The 21,183-nt window shown below is 40.1% G+C and overlaps 1 protein-coding gene across 2 annotated transcripts; it reads right to left on the bottom strand.

Moving 5' to 3' along the window:
• Nucleotides 1-1,906: 1,906 nt before the first annotated feature.
• Nucleotides 1,907-18,502, bottom strand: LOC122993215 (casein kinase I-like). 2 transcript variants are annotated; one of them, XM_044367179.1, is made up of 12 exons: nt 18,347-18,502; nt 12,655-13,811; nt 12,300-12,369; nt 10,545-10,693; nt 10,186-10,420; nt 8,838-8,923; nt 8,593-8,677; nt 8,274-8,422; nt 7,706-7,786; nt 5,644-5,745; nt 3,901-4,007; nt 1,907-2,752 (listed from the first exon to the last, which is right to left on the bottom strand). In XM_044367179.1, the coding sequence occupies exons 2-12, from the start codon at nt 12,931-12,933 to the stop codon at nt 2,698-2,700; spliced, it is 1,398 nt and encodes a 465-aa protein (XP_044223114.1). In that variant the 5' UTR covers nt 12,934-13,811; nt 18,347-18,502; the 3' UTR covers nt 1,907-2,697. The 2 variants fall into 2 exon arrangements, with proteins under 2 accessions (XP_044223114.1, XP_044223113.1); XM_044367178.1 differs by lacking the exon at nt 5,644-5,745 and having other exon boundaries at nt 18,347-18,498.
• Nucleotides 18,503-21,183: the final 2,681 nt, after the last annotated feature.

Below are 21,183 nucleotides of genomic sequence, written 5' to 3'. Positions count from 1 at the left end.
TTCTGTAAATAACTGTTCCAAAAAGTTGCAGGTATGTTATAAAATAGTGTAATGTTTAGAATCTGAAGGGCTACTCTGACACAACTTATGACTTCACCTCTACACCCTGGAGAGCAGGAACCCAGATACTACCTCAATACCTTATCTGGGTGTAAAATACAGTTATCTGGAATTACAACACTTGAGTTTTTTAAAGTTGAAATGTTGCTATATTTGACACCATCTCTGTTGAGAAGAGCAAAGCCTCACCTTCATTAGTTATTAATCATGTGGTGTTTCCAAAGTCCAAGTCAATAATTAAAAAAAAAAAAAACACATCAAACTTTGGAAAGCTGACAACAAAACTAATATTGAACCACAAAACCACATTTCTCTTCTAGCTGGTGCTTGGATATCTACATTAAATAGGAAATTCCTATAAATTAGGTTTCTATCTCCCAGTGACCTGACTGTTATTAATTTCTCACATGTATTTATTTTTTTTTTACCCTGATCAAGATTCATATTAACAGCCAGTAGCTGTAAAATGTGTCTGCCAGGCTCCATATCAGTGTAAGTATCACACTACTCCTGGTTTATCCTCCTTTGATTGGTTCCCCATTGATAATCATGTGCAACAGGTCAATTCTGCATCAATTTTTTCAAATAATTAACACCTCTCATTTCCAAGTGTGCCAGAGCATACAGTGACATTGCCAGGATTGAGTTCGGGAGATTCTTTTAAGAAAACTAGAAACCTGGGATGTGGACGTGACAGCAGGAACACCAGCATCTTCCACAACCTGTCCTCATAAACCACTACGGAGAGAAAATAGTGCAAATATTGTTTACATGTGTACATTTTTTTTCATCTTAAACCATATTTGCATTTGTAAAGCTTATATGCCTAAATAATATTTGCACAATTTTTGCTTCATAAAGGACACATTTACAAACACTTATTTGCTGCTTGTGTTGTTTTCAACCAATCTTTCCTCCAGTTGTATTTTGTGTTTAGTTCTAATTTGCATGTCAGTACTGTTAGCATGCTAACATGCTAACTTCACAACATCATTATTTGTGAGAATGTTAGAATAACAACCACAACCATTTATACCTTTGCCACAACTATTGTAGCTTGACAACCATTTCCTTTCACTGGATTGCTAAACAAATTGAATACGTGTGCAGTATTCAGAGATATAAAACCAGGCTGTGATTGCTGAGGATCAAAAAAACTGTTATCCATCTTACAATTTGGTTTTCTTTACAACGTCCATTACAACCTTACAGACACACTAGCAAGGCTGTAGACGCTCAGTATGCCGTTTAGTTTGATTGAACCTTTACTGTCAGCTGGAGACATTTACACACACTTTTCTGAAAACATTCAAGCTAGAATAACGCTTGTTTCAATTTTCCAGACCCACATCCTCACCTGCTTGTGCTGTAACTGTAGCAAGTTAAATGATACACTTCAATACAGGCAAAAACATCCCTTCTAAAAGACTTTCAAAAATACTGTTCACAGTCACCTTAAATAAAGATAAGTTTTTATTTTGTTTGGTTGTTTTTAATGGAGTTATCCGACTTTCCATCCTCCAACCCAGAGAGAAAGAGGAAAATTAAAAATACAAGTTATTTAAAAAATTACATTTTGAGGAACACACTAGAAGCTACAAAACACAAACTTTTAGAACAACTCAAAAAGACAGAAAAAAAACACAGGTTCCAAATCGTAGACAGTCTTTTTTTTTTAGTTACAAATTAAAACGGAAAAAAAAAAGCATAGTTTTTACATAAACATCTTTTTAAACTTTTGATTCTGGTGGTTGTGAGGTTTTCCTCTGAGGGTGAATGTGTCTTGAGAAGTACACCGAGCCCTATCCATCGCAGGAAATAGACATAGCCGCTCACTGTGTACTTCCCTTTGACCCGAGGGAATAAAAACTTTATAGACTATGTGTGAGAGCTGCATCTTTTCGTCCATGAAGTCTCTTTTTGATGAGCTCGAGTAAATGTACAGTGTGTTTGTACGTGCGTGTGTGTGTTTGTGTCTGTGTGTGTGTGTGTGTTTGTGTCTGTGTGTGTGTGTGTGTGTGTGCACGTGTGGTCCGACAGTCTCATTGCCGTATCTCCTCAGAAATACGCGTCTCTCTCCTCTGAACCAGTCAGTAAGGAAGGAAAAAAAAAAAAAAAAAAAAATCAAAAAATAGATAACTAACCAGTCTGCCAGTTACCCAGCTGAATCCAGTCTCACCTTTTACAGTCTAACAACTGTTCATTTGTGGTCACTTTGCCCCCCCCACAGCAGTTTGTGTTGATCCAGTTTCGGTTCAGTTTGTGACCATAAATACATGAAGAGTCCACCGCTGGTGCAGCTAGTCCACATTTAAAGCTCCGGGGTGGAACGGCGAACACGTGTTACTCTGTCTGCTCAGTCCAGAGCAGCAGAAAACCAGTAGATCAGCTTAGCAAACATATTCTGCTGCCTGGTGGTCCAGCCAGTCCAGCCAACCCAAGGTAGACTACAGGACCTCCAAGAGCAGAGGAGGAGGAGGGAGAGAAGGGGACTGAGAGGGGGAAGAGAGAGAGGAGGGGGGGTTAAATGAAGAGGGCTAGAGAGAGAGAGAGAGAGAGAGAGAGAGAGAGAGGGAGAAAAGGAAGATAAAGAGATGGTGAAAAAGAGAGCAGGGGTGTCTCTCTTGTTGCTCGTTTTCATTTGTGTCTCTGGAGAGCTTTCCTCTTCCTCCTCTTGAAGAAACAGCAGCACCTGCAACACACAAACCAGCATTAACAGACTGCAAATAAAGCTATTGTACATATGCAAAACAAACTGAAAAAGTTGCAACGGTTTTTGTTTTTTTTCCACATGAGAGATTTCTGTGTCTGTTTTTGTCTTTGCTCCTCTCACTGGTTTGAAGTGACCAATCTTATTTTGCAATATCTGAATCAAAACATGACAAAACATGTTTCAAAACCACAAATCAAACCACACGCACTGTCCTGATGAAGCAGATTAGCTGGGCTTTAAAGTGTTAAACTCTCAATAAATATTAACTAAGGTTATTAACTAAGATTTTTTTATTCCAAACTTTAACTTTGATTGTTAGAATATTTAATGTTATAAGTTTTCAGGAGCTTTAATAATCTACACTCCTAACATTACTTTTCTGCAATATCTGCTGACCGTATGAGGATGACTGGTGGATCAAACATTAGCAGAGGAGTGGACGTCCATGAAGAACGTTAAGGGTCATGGAGATGATGTTAGGAAGGATTATGGGGTGTATTCACAAAGTAAAGAGAAAGAAAAATTAGCCAACTCCCTGATATAACTGTATGTGGTGATGGAGGACACCTACGTTGGTTTGCTGTGTTTATTTGCAAGAGACAATCACCTTCAACTTATCAGGAGGTTATTATGATGCTTTCACTGATAAAAGACAAACTGACTGACAGGAGGGACGGCTACAGATGCATGAACTTATATTCATATATCAGAGGCTTTGTCTACTTCTCAACAGTAAATATAAAATGGCCCATATGACTTTTTGACCAACCTAAAAAATAGAACAGATAATAATAATAAACATACCACAAAAAACTGAGGGAGAGAGATAGAGAGAGAGGGAGAGGGAGAGAGAGAACGCAGACTTTTGACTTGTCAGCATGCTGTTACTGCTAAGTCAACACTTCCTGAAGCACTGCTTTTCAGAGTAAAAGCCATGCAGAAAAAAAGAATGACAAAGCCACAGGAAGTGTTGGAGACAGTTACAGTGAGCAGCTTCGCACAGGTTTGTTGTTGTTGTTGTTTTCAACTGCAGACGTTTGTTGGTGAATCAACAGTTAAAAGATGAGCAGCAGGTGCTGATATACTCTACACATAGTTTTTGTGTGTGTGTGTGTGTGTGTCCTTACTTGGTATCATCAGCCACTTCCACCTCTGCGTTGGCTGTGATTGGTGCGTTGGAGTGTCCTGCAGTGGGGTCGTCTGTATTCAGCTCTCCATTGGTTGAACTCATAACCTGGAGGTGAGAAAAGGAAGATGAGCACAGATGTACCGACGTCCTATCTCGATGGGACAAAATTATTAAAAAAAAGACTCGTGTTACGTCCACACTAAGGCAGGTAAATCTGAAAACGCTGTTTGTGTGTGAAAACAACAAACCCTCACTAGTGTTTTCAGGTTGTTTCTAAGAAGTTACTTTTCCTCACTGAAACATCAAAACAATAGAAAAACATAAAAAACCATCTTCCTTCCAGAGGCTGGGAACTTTGCTGAGTGTCAAGCTAAACAGTCCATCAGTGTCCTGCTGTGCGTCATCACAAAGGAAAAGTTTTCAAATGTAGCTAGCTTAATGTGGACGTGTGGTCTTTACTGTCCGTACGAGCTGTGACATCCAGGAAGCTTCACACCTCCGGAGATACAGGCATCGCCAACATTCATCTCGTTGCCATGCAAAACAGCTGCTTAATGGCAGACAGTGTTTGTGGTGCTTTGTTGATTGAAGCAGACGGAATTTATAGCAAAAAGCGATGTGTATGTGTGTCTCGGTGGGAAATGAAAAAATAAAGTTCCGTCAAAAACAAACTGAGGGTTCAAAAGAAGTAAAGAGAGTATCATTGTAGGAGACAGAACAAACCACTTTTTGATATTGATGATCTGTGAATGGTCACATGATTGGAAGGTGTGTGTGTGTGTGTGTTAATGTTTTATTCCCCTGTGCACTGCATTTATGTGAAACAGTGCTGTGCAGTACAAACAAAACAAGAGAAGCTGCTGTCCTTACCATAAAAAAAAAAAAAAAAAAAAAAAAAAAATCACACAAAGAAGACAAAGCTTTGCTGAAATTAACTTTACACCAGCACATTTACCTCTGCGCTGTGGTTTGATCACATCAGCGAGTCGCTACATGTTGCTATAGTGACCGCTAGTTGCTGTCTAACCGTTTTGAAAGATGAAAAAGCATAGAATTCGCCTGATGTCAGTCAGCTCGTTACACTCCAGTCAGTCAACTCGAGCGGGTGGAGTTTAAAAGGTCTGGACCCAGGCCAGCATAGAATTAAACAAGACCACATACTGTATCTACAGATCAACACCAGTCTAGGAATGAAAAGCCAAAGCCTCAGTGTCACACACAGAGTTTATGTGTGAAATGGCTGCAATAAACCACACCGACTCTTATGATCCAAGCAATGACTACCAGCGTACACTAACCTCTGCTGCTTTTCTATTGCTTATTCTAGTTTTTGCTGCATACACAGTATGAAACACAGCCTCTTCTATCTCCTCACTGGTCGACTCACAAAATCAATTGTCTACAGAGAAGCTGGGCGACCACCTTCTGTCCCCTTGCAGACACTTGATTATTTTAATGTTAATAAAGTCGTGGTAGTAACAGTTAAAGTGTTAAAATTGCTGAATGTAAACATGACGCAGAGCTGGAAAAAAAAAAACATATGCTGCACAAACCTAACATGGATAAATAAAAGGTTTTAACCTCCATTACAATATTCCCATATGAAGGAATTCCTGAGGTTGTGAGCGAACAGACTGGAGGTCAGCCCTGCTGCAGAGACAAAGAGGGTCATGCAGGCAGACAGAAAGACAGGTAGGCAGACAGACAGGAAGCCAGCAGAGCTAACCCTTCCTCTCAGTACCTGGACAGACCCGCCCAGTCTATCAGCAGTGAGATGGGAGCCCAGCAGCTCTCGATTGGTGACTGGAGTGGGCTGGGACTCACTGCCTTTCCCCTCTGGAGACTAGAGGAGACGGGAAGCCGATTGCAGGAGAAACGAGAAGGGAGGAGGAAGAGGAGGAGGAGGAGGAGGAGGAGGAGGAGGAGGCGGTGGTGGTGGTGAGAAGGGAGATAAGGTGAATAGGGCAGGTGAGAGGGTCGCAATTGGAAAGGGAGGGAAGAGACAGGACGGAACAGAGTGTGGAGAGGAGGTCGAGCGGTGACGCGAAAGGCAAAGTGGGAAGACAAGCAGATGGAGGAGAGGAGTGGGCCGGGTGAGGAGCGGTACGGCGAGGAGGAGAAAAGAATGGGGAAAGAGTGCAAAAGGAAACAGAAAAGAAACAGTGAGTTCAGAGTCAGTATTTGGTGGAGGAGCAACAGGAGGGTGAGCACTTCCGGTGTGCAGTACAGTTAAGAGTGTGTGAGAGCCCCATGCAAAAGGGGGAAGGTGGCGTTTTCAACCTTACTAACCTCAAACCTGCTTTTTAGGATGAAGACCCAAATTGGCCCGTAGTGCAACCTAACTACTGGTAAATCTGGACTGCATTTGTGTTACTAAGTGTGAAAGTAGGGACGGGCCGTATAACAAACAGCACACCGAGACGTTGATTGGGATACACTATTTGAACTACCAACTCAGTGTAGTGTATTAATTGTTAGCAGTGAATAACTTTAACTTCAAGCAATAAACAATTAGTATCCCAGAATCCCGCACTGCATTTCAATCATTCTGTACTGACATTAGAAGGGAAACATATACACTGTGATGTATATACACCGTGATAAACATTTATATGAATTTTAGATTATACCGCTCAGCCCTTGTGTGTGTGTGTGTGTTGTTTGTAGGAAGGCGTAAATGGACAAGTGTTGCAATGATTCTACAATATCTGATTGTGGTAAATACAATGAAAACTATTGACATTTAACACCATTTTTTAAAAACACAGCACATAACGACTGGATTTCTATCAACACGCCAACACTCAGCGTCTACAGCAAAGTATTTTCCTACCTCATTAGTTTTTCCATGTTTTAAGTAATAACATTATATGAGAGACACAATAATTAGGTTTTCTGACACTGATCAACTGAAACACAGGAAGAGAGAGAGAGGGGTATGACATGCAACAAGGGTCCCGCAGCCTGGAGTCCAACCGTGGACATTGCAGGCGCCTTTACCATCAGTCCACCGGGAGCGGCCCTAGATACTAGTGTTTTCACAGAGATATACGGTGTACACACACCTCTACATCTGTCTACTATGTGTGCACGTTTGAAAGCTGTGGAAATGGAATCCACTATAACTGCTGTGGATCCAATCTGACTCCAGCTGCCATCCTCTATGAGGAAGCAAGCAATAAACATTTCACAGCCTACAGGAGGTGACTGATACTCAGTGTATTGGGGCTTTCCTGTTGATCAGCGTCAAAGAACATCTCCTGTGATTCCATTTTGTTAACAGCAAAACATGGAAAAGCCCAACAGGGGGTAACACTTTACACAGTTGCAATAACTATACTCGTAAAGTTAACTATCTTGGTGTTGAGGTAGTACAAGACAGATTAAACGTAACAATGAGGTTTTTATTCTAGTCCGTTTACTTCTGGTGTTAACAGCATTAATTCGGATCACTGCAGCACTGCTTGTATATCTGCTGTTATCTTTAGTTTTAATTGACAAAAGAAACCAAGCAAGTTAGCCCTGCGACAAGGCCAGCTAACTGCTGACAAGTGGAGCAAACAAGAATATGACAAGAGCTGAAGGAGCAGCACTGGGAGAGAGAGAGGCAGGCCTGCTTCATGTGTGTGTTGTGTGTTTTCTTGACTGGGCTGGCACATAGACTGGTTTTTAAGTGTCTCTTTTTAATTAGACGCAGCATGGCTAGTGTTGATGAATAATGTTTGGCAGATAAAGTTTCATATATTGGGAAAAGCATGGTGCTTTGAGCACGGTGCGTATTTGTTGAGAATGAGTGTGTGTACCTGGTTTTTGGTCTGCGGTGCTTTCTCTCGGTTGCTCGTCTGTAGTGGAGTCTCACTGGCCACTGGACCAATAGGAGTGGGCTAAACATACAAGAAAAGTGAGGTCAACATGGCATCAGAAGAAAGAACATCATATTAGTGATCTTATGGATGACACTGTTGTACTATGGAGGGGCTACACTAGAAGCTCTGTGCGACTCATAAAAAACTAATCGCAACAAATGTCGACGCTTGAGAGTGATGCGCTGAATGTTTGTGTACAACTCAAATTACAAACCTCACCACTGACATCAAGGCTCACGTTATTTAAACTTTAACACTGTTTTCTGCTGAGTGAGTCTATTCAGATAACAGCTGACAAAGAAACTTTGTAAAGGAGAAGGAAGTGTCTCTGATTTTCTGGAGATATGAGTCTAAATTAATAGCATGACTCTATCAGTTCCTCTTCACACAGAAGGTGAGTCATTATGTCTCACTGCTACACTGACCTCTCAGGGTTCATCCTGACCTAAACCCAGGAGCTTACTGTGTGTGTGTGTGCAGCACAAAACACCCGTTCCACACTAACCAGTGGCTTTCCAGTCCAGTCATACTGGTAGTCAAAGATGTATCCGTTTCTGTCAAAGAGGTCCGTAAAGAGTTTCCTCAGATAGTCGTAGTCTGGCTTCTCGAAGAAGTCCAGCCGACGCACGTACCGCAGGTAGGTGGCCATCTCTTCTGTTACATACACACACGCACAGGCACCAAACACGCACATGCACAGATTCACACACACAAAATTTGATCAACATATGCTAGCCTGAGTTTATATGCAACAACTGCGCAGAAATATTGCTTCTTTGTAAAGGTGTGTGTGTGTGTGTGTGTGTGTGTGTGTGTATACAAACCTGGGAAGTTCTCACAGAGGACCTCTATTGGTGTGTCTCTCTTTGTGTCTCCTATCTTCTGATAACGTTCTTTCAGAGTGTCAGCCTGATGAAGAGAGAGACAGGGAGACGTTTATTCCTAAGAGGTAATGGATGGATGCTAGGTGACAGAGAGAAGACAGAGGTCCATGCATGGAAGGAATGGATGAAAACAAAGACGACTGGACTGATGATCACACTGGATGGCTGATCAGCTGTCTCCTCACCTTGAGTCCTTGCCAGGGTAGGCTGCCTCGCAGGAAGTACATGAACATGTGACCTAGAGCTTCCAGGTCGTCCCGCCTGCTTTGCTCTGAAATAACATAACAACAACAAAGGCTTAAATAGCTGGACTGCATCACTGGTGTTAAATTCAACACCTCTGATGCCGAGAACACAAACGCTATGCTTCAACACCCAGTCTTGTACTCGCAATACCACTGCTGTGACAATGAGGCTACTTATGTTCACCATGGTCTCATTGTTTTATGACTAGGGATGTCAATGTTTAACTGTTAATCAGTTAACTGCCGAGAATATTCTTGACCGATTATGAATGTTAGTTTATAGGTTAATTTGCATACATGCTCCACTAACAGCTTGACAGTTACATGTTCACAACATCAGATATTCCTTTTGAATGGATAAAGTGCCATTGTAAAACCAACTGCTACAAAGAGTGTTGCATTATGGGTAGCTTGTAGCATTAATGTTGCTAGGCTTAAAGTCTGTTTACAGTGAGTGTGTTAGAGTCAGTTAGCTCTCAAAGTGTTTCATTAGTCCAGTTTAACCTGCAGGAGTTTCTGAAGGCTCATGTAACACGGAGGAAATAAATTAATGAAGAGTGAAAACGAGTCCAAAGCATCTTCTAACGTCTCTACTGCAGAAACAGAATATGTCAAGCTGCCAAATACCACTGAAGCAGATGATAAGGAGCTTCAAAAGACAAACAGGCAGTCATATTAATACTAACTGTTGGAGAAAATAATTTTTGAGCCTGGCAGGAGAGTGGGTGAGTATGTAACTATGCTATGATGTAAGATGTATTCAAAAAGTAACATTATTTTTCCAAAAACAGCTGTTGGAAAGGCGGGGTCATCTTATAATCAGGGTCATTTATATTATTGACCCTATATTATTGTTTATATTTGTACCTTGAGTCCAAGTATGTTATGCCATCGAGAGTTACTGTGACTAAACGCATTGAAAAACATTTTGAGAAGTAGACAGATGAGCTAAAAGTTAGCCAGGGCAGACAAGCTAGCTCTGACCACCTACTGCTGAACAGCTCTCACAAACGAAAGCTACATCACAATTTTGCTCAAAAATTAACTGGTTAGTTACCAGTTAATAGGTGTTGATCTGTCGAAAGCAAAACAAAAACGAAACTGACGTTCCTATTTATGACAAGTTATGTGTTAAGTTATATAATGATATTTCAAAATGGTTAACTTTGCCAAAGTGCTGTCACCTTGCTCACATACACACAGCTCTTCCTCAGCCTTAAGAGATGTATAGTTGATATGGTACGGATGTATGGTTTGGGTTAGAGTGGTAGATGAGGGAGCAGCTCACCTTTCCCCAGATGTGTATTGATGCTCATATATCTAGCAGTTCCAGTCAGACTCTTATGTTCTCTGTATGGGATGTGTTTCTTGGTCTCCGGGTCGATGTATTCTTTCGCCAGGCCAAAGTCTATGATGTGGATGGTGTGTTGCCGTTTTGAGCCGGGTCGGCCCACCAGGAAGTTCTCAGGCTTCACATCTCGATAGATCAGGCTTCTGGTGTGGACAAACTCCATACGAGTTATCTAAAGGAGAGGACGAAGAAAAAACGAAGCAACGCTAAGAAACCAAACATGGACCACAAGTGTTCTGACGTCTGAACGTTAACATGAGGTAAAAAAAAAAAGAAGTGAAGTGTGTTTGTCTTACCAGTTGTATGGCTATCATGAGTACAGTCTTTAAAGAGAAGGTCCTGTCACAGAGGTCAAACAGATCTTCTAGGCTGGGTCCAAGGAGCTCCAGAACCATAGCATTGTATTTACCACAAGGTCCAAAGTAGAATACCTGGGGTACGCCCTCTGGATCACGGATAGAGAAAGAACATTTATATGTGTGACACCATACATCGATCAAACATCAATCATCACTGCATCTAATATAAGTCATGACTGTACTCACCACAGACAGCAGCTACTGGCCTCTACGCTGCACTCTTTTACAGGGTGAGATGATAGACTCAGCCCACAATACAATATGTACTGTATCTCCACATCAAGATTATCATAGTTATTTTATATCAGAGATGGGACAAATTCATTGTTGTTGAAGTCTAAGTTCTCAACATTGTGTTTCAAATCCAAAACAAGTCATCATAATGTTTTATGCAGTTAATATAGTACATTTGAAGAGATTTTTTTTAATATGCATGTATTACTTTCAAACAAACTGTATAGCTCATATATGGTTGAAAGCTCCATAAAAATATAACAAGTGGCCTTAAGATTATTTTGTAAAACAAATGTTTCCAGGGTCAAGAATGCATATCCACACTAAACTTTATAACATCCAAAAGGTAAAATGCTCAGGTGTGCATTGGTATTTTATTCCTATAAAACTTATTAATAAATTCTGAGCTAACTGTTGCCCTCTGTTTTCAGATGACCATGGCTATCTTAACATTTGAATGTGAAAATATCAGCTATCTACTTATAGTTCTCTGTTGGTTCTGCACTATCAAATGCACCTTTTTCCTGCTCATGCAACATGATTGACTGGAAGTATATCTGTTGTCAGGAAAATGAGGAGCTGATTTGCAAAAAGAAACATTTTTAATCTTTGGACTAGGGGAGGATATCAAGGCATTCCAAGTCAAAGGGCTTCAGTCTGTGTGTCCGTGAGTCATCGGTGTTCAGACGTCTCTGTCCACAGAACCAGCTGTCCATCAGCAGCAGCTCCTGACGAGCTGAGAGGACAGCGGCCGGACAAACTGTCTTCACCAAGCTGACTGACGGCAGAAATTTACTGACCCAAAATAGTTTTCATGTTGGCTCCAGGGGAAGAAATCAACAGTGTTTGTATTTACTGATTCATTGATTTTATTCCCCCACCCACCGTAGCAGGCAAGGGGAATCTGCCTGTAGTGAAACAGGCAAGCTCATAGGATAGATACCTTTAATAAGTTCAGAACATATAAACAATGGGAGATTTGGGTGATTTAAACAGCTGTCTGTGGAGATTCACTAAATGAGCCAGAGGAGAAAAAAAATAGACTCTGAACATTAAAAAAACTTGGGGGATCCTGGAGTGATGTATGTGAAGTGTATCTGTTCTTTGAGAAGCGCAAGTGACAGACATCAAAAACACAGTTGGTACAAGTCATGTCTACACTGCTGTTCTATAATACGTGACTATATGTGGCATAAAATACTTCTGGTTTGGTTTTCCAATAAACATCATGCATTAGGTGGGAAAGTCATCAAGTCTTCTTATCCTTGCAGCTACACTAACAACTGGTACTGGTTGGTCAATGGAGGGACAGCATGAACCTCCCACATGTTACAGTGGAAAGAAGGTGAGAAGATATGTTGGGCATATGATATAAATGTTGGTCTCATACAAACACTTCCATTCAAACCTGACTGATTCTCAGAGTAGAAAACCAACTAAACAGACGGTGGTTCTCACCTGAACTTCCCAGCTGTTTGTAGAAGCGATATTCTAGGTGGAGCTGTGGTGCCCGTGACTTGATTGGCTCCTACAAAGAAGGTTTATGAGATGAATTCTTTGTCATCCAATAGAGGTATTAAAACTCAGAAGAGATCATCAGGGATCAATATGGATTTGTATTTTTCTGACAATACTGTCATATTCAGGGTAGTCAAACCCAAATTTGAAACATATTCTTGGAATATAATGGTGCAATTCATTTTCTCAATTCACAATTGAATTCTTTCATTCTGAAAATACAGATCAGTGATCATGTCAATCAGTTGAGTTGCCCTAAAATTCTATAAACTAGCTGAAGAGAAAGGATTTTTACCAGTTTGATAGCCACATATTCATTGGTGTACAGATTCTTTCCCAGTCGCAGCTCCCCAAAGTTCCCACAGCCAATCTTCTTTCCAACCCGGAAGTTGGGTCCAACCATCAGGACTCCAGAGTTGGAGCCGGCACCCCGGCCACCATGCCCTGATCGACTCCCCGTCTTTCCAGACATCCTCTTTCCCTCCTCTGTCTCCCCCTTCCCTCCACCTCCTCCACCGCCACCACCTCCTCCACCGCCCCCTCCTCCCCCTACTCCTCGCTTGTCAAAGTCCATCAGTTTGTGGTAGCCTGGCCTCTCCACGGTTAAGCCGATTCCATGCACCCAAAACAACCACCAAAACAACTGCCTAGCGGCTTGACTGTCAGACGTTGAGGTGGTCTACTCTGGGCCAGACTGAGTTGCACTGGGATTGGGGGTTTAAAGGACTTTAAAGATGACAGGGACTCTTAAACTGTGGCAATGCACACTGAATTGACACAGATAAGAGATGAATTCAAAAGAAAGAGAGTGATCTCATGAGAACACCAGAGCCTGGGTACAATACAAAAGTGATGAGGGAGGATGAGAGTGAAAGATGAAGAAAAAGCAAAAGCTGATGATTGTTGGGGTGGGTGGATAGATGACTAAATGAAACAGAAATGAAAAGATGATGGGGTAAGGGGGCACCACTACCAATTAGTTAATACCCCCTTGTAGGGGCCAGAGATGGTGATGGAGGGGAAGAGGATGATGGCCTGATCTGTCACCATACGCAGTTAGCCATATGCTAACATGCTATATGAAACTGGGAAGCTAAACTAGCTTCAGGCTCAGACATACCAGTCCACCATGACAATAAACTGCTGTCAGCACAACACCCATGCACCCAACCCCAGTGCAGACTTTGACAGAAATGTGTTGAGTTGATCAAAAACTGAAGGACTTCAGAGGTTCCCCTTCCTTACATCTGATATTCAGGTAAGACTAAACTCTGTAGTTGTTTGATTTATTGCCATAGGTCTTAGTTAGTTGGTTTTAGAGCATGTGTTCCCATAAATGTTGGACCTCTGTACTGTACAGCTGCCACACAGAGGCTCTGCTTGGTGAGATGAAGGTGAAGCTGTGGCCCTTGGGTGCGAGGAATGCTGTGTGCTGAGGTTTCAAAGTACCACCTAAAAGACAGAGCGAAACAAAAATTAGATTTAGCACACTGTGCTTGAAGGCAAATCTTTTAATAGATTCAAACATATGCATTAGTATCACATTTTATTAGTTTTCCTCTAAGTGCTGATCTCAAATTATGCAGAAATAGCTATGTCTACATCAGATAATGTGTAGCAACCACAATAATCTGACCCTGACAATTATGGTCCAGCAATTGAAGGATATTAGAGGTGAAAGAGCAGGCCAAAAAGTTGTCTGCCCTGATTTAGAAACTCAAACAAAATAGTTTTGTGCATACAGTAAAGGAACATTCGGGATGTTTAAATGTTCCATTTTTAACATTTAAAAACAGCAGAAAACTGACAGCATTTGGCCTTTCTAACCAAAAACCAGGCCAGATCTTCCTCCAGGAGGAAAGGACATGTTCTCTTGTGTTTCTGATTTCCTCTTCTAATAATAACACTCATCCTGGCTACTCCAATTCCTTCCTTCTCTCCTCTCTGTTTTCCTCTGCACTCCATTCTTTCCCTTTACATCTAATCTATCCTCTTCACCTCTCCTCTTTTCACATCCTCTACTCATCCTTTTCTCTTCCTGCTCTCCATACTAATACAAGATGTAACAGACAATGTGTTAGTTTGTATTTATTTATTAGGATGTAACTGGACAGGTAGAAGGTGCATTTTCTTGTTTTGCAAACATGAATGCCTCTTTATTAAAACAATAATAAGTTTGTTGCTGGCCTGGAGGCATCCTCCCACCGAGCTCTCATTACTGATTTCTTATAGCTGCAAGGCCACTGCAGACACTTTAACTGCTGCAGATCTAATAAGTTAAGTCAAATTAATTCATTGTCCAAAAAGAATTTGAGATCCAATTTGTTCTCTCTCAAAATGAAGTTAAGAAGACATTACTGCAACACAGCATTACCTCTATTTATAAAATATGAGATATGGTTTTGTCATTTTCTGTTCAGCCTCAGAATTATTTGTTGTAAGACAATTTATAGGCATGAAATTAAAAACAATACATGATCAAATTTAAGAAAATCTGCTCTAAATTCAATTGGTAAATATTTTGTTGGCTGACAGCTTCACAGTTGAGTTTTATAACTCAAACAATCGGCTGAACAACAACAAATTTAAGTCAGTTTACACAAATAGTGATTTCTACTCTTTCACAAAACACACTGTTAATGGGAATATGTATGGGGAAAGATTATAGTGACTTGGGTAGAGGTGTAACAAAGGTCACAGACTATATAAGTACAGGTTTTTCCTGGCATTGTCTGTGTCAGTCAGCTTCAGAATAATAGTTCACTGCCCAAGAGGTTCATGACCACTTCTTTACTCTGGATAATGACATGGAGGACAGAGAGAGGATATACACAGAGATGCATACAATTACCCTTACATGGATAAATAAAGTTGTACTGAATTGAATTGATAACAGTGAGGAGGAGGAGGAGGAGGAGGAGGAGGAGGAAATGTCTGAGATAGTGGACAATACTGAGTATGTCTGCGCATCTCCTCTGATGTCATTAGCAGAAAAAATGCGAGGCAGGGCAACATGCGAACTATGAACATCAGCAGAATGACCCAATTTTTACATGTGGGTTGTTATTGTGTTTGCTGAATTTCTCTGAAGACTACATTAAAAAAAACCCCATCTCTAGTCAACAAATCTTATTTACTCTGATCTCTATGGAGAGATCTAGAAAATAAATGCCATCATGTGTACCACTGTGTCCACACAAACAACTATGCAGGTTACAGTCTGGTTTAGTTATTGATATTCTGATTTCATCAAACCAATTTAACTAGAAGCACCCCACACAGGGTACGTGTAGCCAATCACAGCTGCTGAATGCATGTCAAAAATGGCTGATACCAATCTATGAACACAGCGGGATTTCAGAAGGACTTGTGAGCTATGTGCGACAGCTGCGTCAACTCTTTGACTGAGAACTTGAATTTGTTGTTTATGTGGGAACTGTGCTCAGCTGAGTTTCAAATGAGGGAATTAAGTTGCTTGAAACTTTAAACAGGGTTGCAAGACTTGCTAAAATTGCCTAATAAAATTAAAAAGCATTCTGGCCCGACTGATGTTAGATGTATGCCTTTAATTACATCCCCTGTTGCAGGTGCTGTTTTTTCCCTCCCACAGAGGCCTCTGTCAAATTGAGCAACTCACAGCAAAAAAAATCAATGCTGCTGTATAGGCCATATACAAGAGAGGGTCAGGCCTGTGCTAAGCGGAAGGCACATTCACTCCCACACACTCACTATCTTTGGCCTAGGCTAAAGAAAGAGTTTGAAACTCTTGTATGCATACATCCTTACAAGGACGAAGCCTTTGCTCACACACAAGTTGACATAGTGAGTTCTGTAAAAATCTGGCTTCTACAAAAAAAAAAAAAAAAAAAACAACTTTCACCTGTGCCTGATATCTTATAACAAATTCAAGGTTTAGACATGACTGCTAAAGTTTAATATTCTCTAATACAAACTCCTCTAGAGTCATGTACTTCATTGGGAGATATATCTCTAAATAAAACTATTTAACTGATGGTGTGTAAAAATGTGCTTTACTTTACACTGTCTTGGCACGTTAACCATGCAGGTATAAAAGGTACATTTGTTAGGGGCGGAACATTTAAAGCACCATTATCCAATACTGAGTGCTAATTGACTGTGTTATGTGTTTTATGATCCGCTCTTCTCTGACAACTTTAAGCAGAACAGTGAAAGTTTAGTAGTTTCTACACCCACTGAACTGCATACAGCCCTAACTGTATCCACTACACAGCATGCCACAGGCTACAAACCTGACCTCAATTACAAGGCAACTGGTGCAACAGATTCTACAGTTTCTCCACAAGAGGAGAAATCTGACGCACTGGAATGGTTTTCTTAAATATGCCAACTTAGACATTACTAACCTAAAATTAAAAATCAGCCTGGAGCCTTTGTATTGGCACCTACTGTAATACAACACAAGCTGGGCGTATAAGTTGTGTTTTTATAGATAAAGAGTGTGTGTGACAATCTATGAAACAGGAGAAAAATGCCTAATCCTTTAATATGAATGTTTTTACTCAGCACTGTTCATTCTATTTCAGTGGGTTAGCATGTCATATTCTGACCTGATGCTACATAACCACATATATTTATGAATTGAACAGCTAATTGACAATAATTTCCCAGTTCACTTTTAGCTTAGCTACACATCAGCTATCCCTGTGTGAGGCCTGATGACACAGAGAACATCCACCTCAGCCAGCTGATGACAATATGTGAGCACTGCTTACTAATAAAAACGTCATCTGTACATTTCCTGAGAGATGAACTAAAGACAATAGGCCTTGGCTTCACATCGGCTATAATCATGCCCTCAGCCAACACCAGGTGTCCTTAATATTGCTGTCCCAAACCAAAGAACTGCACAATGGCTTTTCAGTAACTTTATGACCATTCAGAATTTAATGTTTACTCTGTTTGATTATAAAATTACCACTGCCACTACTGTTCTTGATATGTAAGTCCACTGTGTCCTGTATTGATTGTTGTTGACAGTGTTAGGCAGTGTATACAACATTTTAAATGTGTCTCCCTGCTAAGGTATGCCACTTGAGTATCAATGGCACCTTACAGTACAACTCGTGCACTGCAGTAGTGGTGGCCCCGATGAGAACGATAGTAAATCTGTTCATTTCATCTCTTCTCAGCAGGCAGTACCATTTTCTTGATGGGATTTTTATGGAAAATAACGCATATCTATCAGTATCAACATGGCCTTGTCTCACCACCCACACTCCAATGAATAACTTAGCTGCACCACTTCATACTCATCTCTGAATATAAGTGAAGAAATTAGTGAATACTTAGAAACCAACCAAAGATACTGTAATATTGAAAATCTTTGCATGCTGTCAACATTTCAAATTTCGAACAGAAAGCTGCTGTATGACCAAATGCAGTGAGTTTGCTCACGGAGCTAGAGCTAGCTGATACGCCTGCAGCAGATTTCAACATTCAGTGAGCAGTCACGGTTCAATCTGATTAATACACGCCTTTAATCGCTATGTATAGCCTATGTTGGACGATTCTAATAATGTGGTGTTATTGCACGTTAAACTATGGATCGAGCTGGGTAACGCAGGAAGTTGGGTTTAGGCCACAGTAGTTTGTGTGTGACAGTGTTTGGCCTCAGTGTAGCTTCACAACGTTAGCTTCATTGAAACAATTCGGAAGTAACTTGGCTAGCTAGAGAAAATGCAGTTGCAAAAGAAGAAAAGTAATGTCTGAGAATACAACGACAATATGAGCAGAAAGTAGTGAAAAAGATAGCTAGTAAACAGCTGGCTACCCACTTGCCAGCAGCTGTGGTCGTAGCCAGACGTAGCCTAGCATGTTAGCCAACCAGCTAACTAGCCAGTGTTGGCTAACGATGAATTTCTGCCCCTACAGACAGTCATTCATAAACATAGCTCGCTAATTAAACAAAACTAATTCGTGCAAAGTTCGAAAAAGAGCTTACGTACCTAAACAGATTTCCGTTATGTCGCTATTTTTCTAGCTTGTAATAAATGTGTTCTTATGTTCTTCGTCTCGTTTTCCTGCTCATCTCTTTTTTCTGTGGATGTTTGGCTAACCAGCTGAAAGCCTCGCCAGAGACCGTAACGTCACTGGCGTAGATGCCGATAAATACGGCGCACTAAACGGAAGAAGCGAGCGTAAACTCCTTTGAAGAATATCCACAGAAAATCTGTGAATGCGTACGTGTGTCTGTGTGCGTGTGCGTGAGTGGGGGTCCCGCACACTTTGATTTGTGGAGAAAAGTTGTTTTTACTGTTACCACCACTTGCTGAAATAACAACGAGTGTGTGTATGTTTTCATACGTTGTGTATTTCTAATCCAATCTGTATTTGGATATTGTTGTGTGGCTCCAGTACATTTTAATGTGAAATTAAAAAAAGACTATATTCGGTGAATGGCGTAGGAAGCCTTTTATCTATATCTTCACTTTTTAGGACCAATGTGAAGTAATTTTACAGACAATACATCCAGTTATTTACATAATTAAATAAAGTCTTGATATGTAACATTCTGGCTTGTTTCAGGAACTTTTTACCCTAAGTTTGGTCTTCAGCAAGTGAATCAAATGCTCGTTTGAAATGAGGTGTGGTAAAGACCTGCCCATATAAAATGAATGTGAACCATGTCTGGATTATAATCCAGACAACCATGTCTGGATTATTAACCAACTGCTACAAGGGCCCAGACTCTCAAGTGCCCCAAAAGCATGAGTTTACAATGTGTCAACTGGTTGTTTGCACTTTGATTAATTACACCTTTTTATTTATTTATTTTAGGAATTTATATCAATTAGATACAGTATAAACTGAAGCAAGTCCTTTATTACCTTTATCTTGTGGCCCTGTTCTTGTAGAGGGGACCTGTGTCAAAATCTACTGTACTTTAGTGCATATTCTTAAATCAAGTAATGTTTAATCAGTTTGCTGTTTGGCACACAAAACGTGTAGTGTTCCAGCAGAGGAGTAGTGATTGGTCTCTTCTTTCTCTGGGCTTATAATAAGGGTTTTGGGAGGAAGGTGGGCAACAGGGGTTCAAGAACAAAACTAATTTCTGTTTGCCCCTCAATAAATGAATCTGGCCATGTTGTAAACAACCATATTTAAACTTAAAGTCTGCACTTAAACAGTTTGATGTTTCATTTCAAATCCAAGTGCTGTGGTACAGAGCAAAAACAATTATACTGTGTCAGTTTAAAGACTGCATTTTTCCCTATTATGTAAGTCAGAGGTCAAATGAGCTACATCAGCATATGTATTTTGACCAGGCATATATACAGTACAGTGGTGGTGTCATGTAGAATCTATTTATTTTGAACTTATCATTTTCCACTTTATTGTTACTGATGCATTTTTAACTAAAACCTTCATGAGAGAAGCCGTACCGCCCTGCAATGTTATAGGAGTAGTATGAGGCAGGGTTTACTGTGGACATTAAACACACTATAAAGTACAATAAAGCTACTATAAACTCAAAAATTTTGAAACACCACCTGTCTGATTTATCATTTTGAAATGTCATCAGCTAACAGGCTGTTATTTGTGTACCATTAAAGTGAAGATTCATAAATCTCAGAGACTGCTTACCCTGTTACAAAGTGTCATTTGTCTTTTTGATAGGACAGATAACAACAAATGATTTCCTGTTATACTGACGCCAGCAATAATGTTCAATCTGCCACTTTTCCTTATCAACATTGCAGCAGATGTGGGGATTTTTTCCCGCTCTTGCCTGTCATACATGCAGGTCGCTAACAGTGACATTATGGTCAGTGTTATCAGCAGAAACTTTTTCTGCGGTGGTTATCACAGCCTTCATCCACTCAGAAATGTAGAGATGTATATCCTGTTTAACCCTTAGGTCAGCAGCTTCTGTCACTCTGACAGTTTGTCAGTACTTATATGTCAGTGTGAAATACACCTTGCACCGAAACCACATGCGACACATGAGTCTGACAGTGACAGGAAGAATACACAAGTTGAAGGAAGAAAAAAAGAATCAGATATGTTGTTTCTGGTGGTGAGTTTGCTGTGCTGGACTCAAACTGAAGGTGAGATTTTTAATAATAGAGAATTTAAAAATTTTAGTATTATTACTGTATATTAATATGTATTTATTATTGTATATTTGATATAGTGATTAATAAAATGATGACAGCATCTATATTAATAAAGTCATTGTCTATTATTTAGTTGTTCCTATGTATTTTGTTATTGCTGTTTGTCTTATTATTTGCTGCACTAAGACGTAAACAGTAAAAGGTACAGACAGTGAATGTATAAGAATAAGAAAAACTACAATCGTCACTAATACGTTAGTTATAGTAGAAGCAGATGTATGAAAAAATAGGATACAGTGTGTGTTTGGGAGAACTCACAGATTGGATGCAAAGGGACAATCATATAATTTAGTTTAATGCCCTGTATGATATATATATATATATATATATATATATATATATACACACACACACACACACAAACATTAATGTTCTATTCTCTTTTTATTATTGCTCTGCGTGTTTATAAATGTTCTCAATAACTTTGTAATTTTAAATCTTATATTCTTATATTCTTTTTTAGGGTGACTGTAACATCTGTCCAGGGACTACGGATGAAAATTAGCCTCTTTGGCTAATTCTAGTGCATTTATAGCAATGTTAATTAATGTGCACAGTTAAATAAAACTATGAATAAATAAATGTGCTAATTACGGGAAAAAATACAGGGCATCTGCAATATATTTCAGAATATACAAATATTCACCAATTAAAATGTCCTCATG

Source organism: Thunnus albacares, chromosome 12 (assembly GCF_914725855.1).
Source record: "Thunnus albacares chromosome 12, fThuAlb1.1, whole genome shotgun sequence".
Classification (NCBI taxonomy): Eukaryota; Metazoa; Chordata; class Actinopteri; order Scombriformes; family Scombridae; genus Thunnus; species Thunnus albacares.
This window is presented reverse-complemented; position numbering and strand designations above follow the sequence as displayed.